The sequence below is a fragment of the Salmo trutta genome, chromosome 24 (assembly GCF_901001165.1).
Source record: "Salmo trutta chromosome 24, fSalTru1.1, whole genome shotgun sequence".
Classification (NCBI taxonomy): Eukaryota; Metazoa; Chordata; class Actinopteri; order Salmoniformes; family Salmonidae; genus Salmo; species Salmo trutta.
Window position 1 is genome coordinate 35303344 of NC_042980.1, and position 7780 is coordinate 35311123.

General features: G+C 43.5%; 1 protein-coding gene across 2 annotated transcripts in view; it reads right to left on the reverse strand.

The window, feature by feature from the left end:
* The window catches only part of LOC115161193 (collagen alpha-1(IV) chain), a gene marked incomplete at its 5' end in the record, with an annotated part of 31686 nt that extends 24218 nt beyond the window's left edge, over window positions 1-7468 (reverse strand). For both annotated transcript variants that reach the window (XM_029711973.1, XM_029711972.1), the window contains 4 exon segments: window positions 3-65; window positions 4886-4930; window positions 7132-7176; window positions 7379-7468. In XM_029711973.1, the coding sequence (XP_029567833.1) occupies window positions 3-65; window positions 4886-4930; window positions 7132-7176; window positions 7379-7468 (243 nt within the window).
* Between the last annotated feature and the right edge of the window lie 312 nt (window positions 7469-7780).

A 7780-nucleotide genomic window follows, 5' to 3' on the forward strand; every position in this document is an offset into this window, starting at 1 on the left:
ACCTTTGTTCCATTGCACCCTGGGATACCTGGCGATCCAGGGGGGCCATCTTGTCCAGGGATGCCCTGTGCGGGAGCGGTGAGGACACACACACAGGTAAGACATTTGTGTGGAAGGGAACGAGGCCTAAACAGTCAAGACCGCTGGTATGCTCCCCCCATAGCTTTAAATAGCTCACAGGTGCTGCTAACATGGATGAAACTTTTGACTTTATGTTATTATTTACACTACTGTCAAGGTACCGTGTTGCCACTTCCTCGCACAGGCAGAGGGGTATTGTTAGAAGTAATCTCATCTCCATCCAACTCAGGCCTGTCAGTAGTTACACAAGGAAGCGTCGCTCATCTAATATTACCTTGAATGCTCCATCTGATATGAGCTCTCGAAATAGTGGCCTAGGAATTATTCATTTGAATGCTAGAAGCTTGATCCAAAAGCTAGATTTGATTGAAATACTGGTCCCACAATCACATGCTGACATAAAGATTATATCTGAATCCTGGCTCTGTGTTTCTGTTCCAGACTCAGATGTTCTGTTAGCTGGGTATAATGTCTACAGAGCAGACAGAGTGGGTAGAGGTGGAGGTATTGCCATATATGTTAAATACAACCTAGATGTCACTGTGTCCATTTCAACTGTTCCGAAACCGTATGAATGCTTAGTTCTAAATGTGGTCCTTGGTCATAATGCACTATTAACGCTAGCGGGAGTTTATCGCCCACCCTCAGCTCCGGTATCTGATATATCACCCACCCTCAGCTCCGGGTATCTGCTCTATCACCCACCCTCAGCTCCGGTATCTGATATATCACCCACCCTCAGCTCTGGTATCTGATATATCACCCACCCTCAGCTCTGGTATCTGTTCTATCTCCCACCCTCAGCTCCGGTATCTGTTCTATCACCCACCCTCAGCTCCCGGTATCTGTTCTATCACCCACCCTCAGCTCCGGTATCTGTTCTATCACCCACCCTCAGCTCCGGTATCTGTTCTATCACCCACCCTCAGCTCCGGTATCTGTTCTATCACCCACCCTCAGCTCCGGTATCTGCTCTATCACCCACCCTCAGCTCCGGTATCTGCTCTATCTCCCACCCTCAGCTCCGGTATCTGCTCTATTACCCACCCTCAGCTCCGGTATCTGCTCTATCACCCACCCTCAGCTCCGGTATCTGCTCTATCACCCACCCTCAGCTCCGGTATCTGTTCTATCTCCCACCCCTCAGCTCCGGTATCTGCTCTATCACCCACCCTCAGCTCCGGTATCTGTTCTATCACCCACCCTCAGCTCCGGTATCTGTTCTATCACCCACCCTCAGCTCTGGTATCTGTTCTATCACCCACCCTCAGCTCCGGTATCTGTTCTATCACCCACCCTCAGCTCCGGTATCTGTTCTACACCCACCCTCAGCGGTATCTGTTCTATCACCCACCCTCAGCTCCGGTATCTGTTCTATCACCCACCCTCAGCTCTGGTATCTGTTCTATCACCCACCCTCAGCTCCGGTATCTGTTCTATCACCCACCCTCAGCTCCGGTATCTGTTCTATCTCCCACCCTCAGCTCCGGTATCTGTTCTATCTCCCACCCTCAGCTCTGGTATCTGTTCTATCACCCACCCTCAGCTCTGGTATCTGTTCTATCACCCACCCTCAGCTCTGGTATCTGTTCTATCTCCCACCCTCAGCTCTGGTATCTGTTCTATCTCCCACCCTCAGCTCTGGTATCTGTTCTATCACCCACCCTCAGCTCTGGTATCTGTTCTATCACCCACCCTCAGCTCTGGTATCTGTTCTATCACCCACCCTCAGCTCCGGTATCTGTTCTATCTCCCACCCTCAGCTCCGGTATCTGTTCTATCTCCCACCCTCAGCTCTGGTATCTGTTCTATCACCCACCCTCAGCTCTGGTATCTGTTCTATCACCCACCCTCAGCTCTGGTATCTGTTCTATCTCCCACCCTCAGCTCTGGTATCTGTTCTATCTCCCACCCTCAGCTCTGGTATCTGTTCTATCACCCACCCTCAGCTCTGGTATCTGTTCTATCACCCACCCTCAGCTCTGGTATCTGTTCTATCACCCACCCTCAGCTCCGGTATCTGTTCTATCACCCACCCTCAGCTCCGGTATCTGTTCTATCTCCCACCCTCAGCTCTGGTATCTGCTCTAAGCAAATTGTTTGAGTTAATGTCTAACTATGTAAACTCTGAATTATTGATTATCGGAGATCTCAATCTGGACTGGCTGATGCCAGCATCGTTTAAATTAAAAGATATTTGTAACGAACTAAATCTTACTCAACTAATAACTATATCTACCCGTCCTAATCCCCCAAAAATAAAATCTACATTAATAGACCTTATCTTAACAAATACACCTCACAAATATACAGCTAGTGGGTTATTTGCTAATGACATCAGTGACCACTGCCCTATTGCATGTATCAGAGATACTAGGCTAAAAAACCCTGACCCCTGTATAATTCTAAAGAGAAACTATAAACACTTCTCAGAGCAAGCCTTTATCCATGACCTTTAATATTCCGAGCTTTTATCCGTAAACTGCATAATGGACCCAGTTTTAGCGTTCTCTTTCTTTTCATCAATTTTTACCTTCATGGCTGATAAACACGCCCCGTTAAAGCGACTTAGGGTAAAAAAATCTAACTAATCCTTGGTTCTCCTGTGATTTGGAAATCCTTTTTCTGCAAAAGAATCAAGCATGGGCCTTGGCGAGGAAAACTGGTGAAACAGCTGATTGGCTGCTTTTTAGGCAATTGAGAAATAAATGGACCGGAGGAATAAAAAAGGCAAAATCTAGGTATTTTCTTGATGCTATGACAGAGTCTGCTGGTGATCCCGCTAAATTCTGGAAAACTGTTAAACGAGGAAACTCCTTGACTTCCCTGCCGAAGCAAATTACATCGGAATCTGGGATCATCAGTGACTGAACTGAAATTTGTGATGTTTTTAATAAGCATTTTATTTCTGCTGGTTTTCTTTTTGAAAGAAAAAATGGCCAACATCCTGACCGGTCTATTGTTTCAGTCCCTCGGCCTTCAGCTGATGTGGAAAAAAGTAAGCCGGTTTTTCATTTTGAAAAAGTCACAGAAGATGAGGTCTTATCTGCACTATCTGCTATAGATTCTAAGAAATCATTAGGCGCTGACAATCTGGATCCATATTTACTCAAGTGTGCGGCACCTATTATTGCTGGTGTAGTGATGCACATTTTTTATCAAACATTTGTCGTAGGAAAGATTCCTAAATCTTGGAAAACAGCTTTTGTTTTACCACTCCTCAAGGGAGGTGATGCTAGTGAATTGGATAATTATCGGCCCATCTCTAAGCTCTCCTGTTTGGCAAAAATTCTGGAGGCAAAACCAATATTTAGGCAAAACCAATATTTTTTAACTGTTAACAATACTCTTTCTAGTAATCAATCTGGCTTTAGACCTAAACACAGTACTATTACGGCCACTGTACGTGTTGTAAATGATATTACTAATGCCCTAGATAATAGAAAGTACTGTGCCGCCTTGTTCATAGATTTATCTAAGGCTTTTGACACTGTAGGACTGGGATTGGATGCCTGTCGTTGGTTTCATGACTATCTAAAGGATAGAAGTCAGGCTGTTAGAGTTGACGGCATACAGTCGGAGCCATTGGAGTTGGTTAAAGGGGTCCCAGAAGGTTCTATACTTGGTCCATTACTGTTCACTCTCTACATAAACAATATCGGTGATGAGATTAAGAAAGTGTCAAATTAATTTATATGCTGATGACACTGTCATGAACTCTATCGCTTCAACAGCTGACCAAGCATTATCACTATTGGAGACAGATTTTAAGATATTACAAGGGTCTTTTATACAGCTGAAACTTGTTTTAAATGCAACGAAAACAGATTTTATGATTTTTAATAGGTTCAAAAAGTTGGTTGAAAATACAATTGCACTTACGAGCTTAGATGGTTCTCGAATTAATCAGATCTCTGCATATAAATACTTAGGGATATGGTTGGATGATAAACTGTCTTTTAAAATGCATATTGACGAACTCTGTAAACGGCTAAAAATCAAGCTAGGCTTCCGCTATAGAAACAGGACATGTTTGCCCTCTACAAATAGAAGACAAATTGTGCAAGCTACTTTTATGTCTGTTATAGATTATGGGGATATTATTTACACGCATGCTACGGCATCAACACTTAAATCGCTGGATGCTACTTATCATTGCGCACTTAGGTTTATTACGGGTGCTAGCTACAGAACTCACCACTGTCTTTTATATCAAAATGTGGGTTGGACTTCGCTGTCCATGAGACGAGAACAACATGCGCTCGTGTTTGTCTATAAAGCACTTCTGAATAAGCTACCTTCTTATTTATCATCACTCATCAATATTAGAATTAGAATTCCTAAAACCAGGTCTCAAGCATGGATTACACTTGAGGCCCATGCGATTTCCACAGAGTTGGGTATGGCTGCCTTTTCCTGTTACACTCCTTGCCTATGGAATAGCCTGCAGACTAAACTTAAACTTGAGACTCTTGTCCCCCTTGCTCATTTTAAATATTTATTGGAGCATTTTATTTTTGTATTGCTTGTAACTGTTTCGGGTAATGCAAGTTCTTGTGCTGTTAGGGGAATAACCTATGTGTAAATGAAATCTCTTGATGTATTTTTTTGTGTTATCTGTGATTGTTTTGTTTGTCTTGTGTAGATTCTTAATCATTGTACCTAAACTGTATGTATAAACATGTATACGCAGGGCCCAGCTGTAAAAGAGACCTTGGTCTCAGTCTGTGTTCCTTGTTGAAATAAAGGTTTAATAATGATAATGTAAGGGTAAATAGTGGTTTACAGAGACATTAGAACGTACCGGAAGCCCTGGATTTCCTGGGAAGCCTGGCAAACCATTAGGACCCTGCAACACATCACATCACATCACAACAAACATAATTTACATTTGATAAATTTAGCAGATACACTTTGAATACATGTAGTTACATTCCAATAAGAAGGTAGAATGACATCATACAGCTTTATTAGCCTCTATACCAGGCAGTGTCAGAGGAAGGCCCCAAAAAATGACAATTGTCAGCCACTCAAGCCATAGACTGTTCTCTCTGCTACCGCATGGCAAGCAGTAACAGTGGACCAAATCTGGAACCAACAGGACCCTGAACACCTTCTACCCCCAAGCCAGAAGACTGCTACACAAGACCACTAAATAGCTAATCAAATGGATAGCCAGACTACCTGCATTGACCCTTTTTTGCACTAACTCTCTTGCACTGACTCTCCTGCACTGACTCTCCTGCACTAACTCTCCTGCACTAACTCTCCTGCACTAACTCTCCTGCACTAACTCTCTTGCACTGACTCTCCTGCACTGACTCTCCTGCACTGACTCTCCTGCACTGACTCTCCTGCACTAACTCTCCTGCACTGACTCTCCTGCACTAACTCTCCTGCACTAACTCTCCTGCACTGACTCTCCTGCACTAACTCTCCTGCACTGACTCTCCTGCACTGACTCTCCTGCACTGACTCTCCTGCACTAACTCTCCTGCACTAACTCTCCTGCACTAACTCTCCTGCACTAACTCTCCTGCACTATCTCTCCTGCACTGACTCTCCTGCACTGAATCTCCTGCACTGACTCTCCTGCACTGACTCTCCTGCACTAACTCTCCTGCACTAACTCTCCTGCACTAACTCTATGCACACACACTAGATTCTACCCACACACTCACACATTCTTAAACTGATACCCCAACACATACATACACACACGTTACATACGCCCACACACAAATAACATGTACACACGTAGATACTGACACCACACACACACACACACTCACACACACATTTTCACACTCACCACATACCCTGCTGCTACTGTCTATTATATTTCCTGTTGCCTAGTCACTTTACCACTACCTATATGTACATACTGTAGCTACCTCAATTACCTCGTACCCCTGCACATCGACTCAGTACTGGTACTCCCTGTATATAGCCATGTTATTACATCGTACCCGTGCACATTGACTCAGTACTGGTACTCCCTGTATATAGCCATGTTATTACATCGTACCCGTGCACATGGACTCAGTACTGGTACTCCCTGTATATAGCCATGTTATTACATCGTACCGGTGCACATGGACTCAGTACTGGTACTCCCTGTATATAGCCATGTTATTACATCGTACCCGTGCACATGGACTCAGTACTGGTACTCCCTGTATATAGCCATGTTATTACATCATACCCCTGCACACTGACTCAGTACTGGTACTCCCTGTATACAGCCATGTTATTACATCGTACCCGTGCACATGGACTCAGTACTGGTACTCCCTGTATATAGCCATGTTATTACATCGTACCCCTGCACATCAACTCAGTACTGGTACTCCCTGTATATAGCCATGTTATTACATCGTACCCGTGCACATGGACTCAGTACTGGTACTCCCTGTATATAGCCATGTTATTACATCGTACCCCTGCACATGGACTCAGTACTGGTACTCCCTGTATATAGCCATGTTATTACCTCGTACCCCTGCACATCGACTCAGTACTGGTACTCCCTGTATAGAGCCATGTTATTACATCGTACCCCTGCACACTGACTCAGTACTGGTACTCCCTGTATATAGCCATGTTATTACCTGGTACTCCCTGTATATAGCCATGTTATTACCTGGTACTCCCTGTATATAGCCATGGTATTACCTGGTACTCCCTGTATATAGCCATGTTATTACCTGGTACTCCCTGTATATAGCCATGTTATTACCTGGTACTCCCTGTATATAGCCATGTTATTACCTGGTACTCCCTGTATATAGCCATGTTATTACCTGGTACTCCCTGTATATAGCCATGTTATTACCTGGTACTCCCTGTATAGAGCCATGTTATTTTTAGTCCATATTGTTATTCGTTATTCACTGTGTATTTATTCAACATTTTTCATTTATTTCTACTTAATCTTTAACTCTGCATTGTTGGAAAAGGTGGTACAAGCAAAAGCTAAAATGCTACAAGAAAGTAGACACTGGTTTCCAGACCAGGTAGGGTCTTCTCTGATAGCGTTATTATACTCACACGTGTTCCTTTCATCCCGGGGGTTCCAGACTCGCCATACTCTCCCTGGGAAGAGACAAGTGACATTGAAGTGATATTAAGGTGACATAGAGAAGATATAGTCGTGACATGACTTATTTTTTGTGAATATTTGTTTTAAAATATGTGTTATAATCATGGTAATTGTCATTATTGTGCTCTCCCAAGTAGGGTATCTTAGTGGGTGGGTGATACTGTGAAGGGGGTGTGGTCTGGAGCTGTCACTCACCTTAGGGCCCATCGGCCCAGCGGGTCCCTCATGGCCCTGCATGCCCGGGAACCCCATGTTGCCTTGGAGACCAGGGAACCCACGCTCACCCTACAGGAGACACAACAATAGTTAAACAAAGTTGGGTGAAGTTACCACAGAGGCTGGTCAGTTTCGTGTTTTTCAACATTATGGTTAGGTTTAGCATCCTAAAAAAAAGCGTCAAATATATATATATATATATATATATATATATATATATATATATATATATATATATATACATACATACAGTACCAGTCAAAGGTTTCTTATTTCTACTATTTTCTACATTGTAGAACAAAAGTAAAGACATCAAAACCAAAGCCAATCGGTTGTGTTGTGACTAGGTAAGGGTAGTATACAGAAGATAGCCCTATTTGG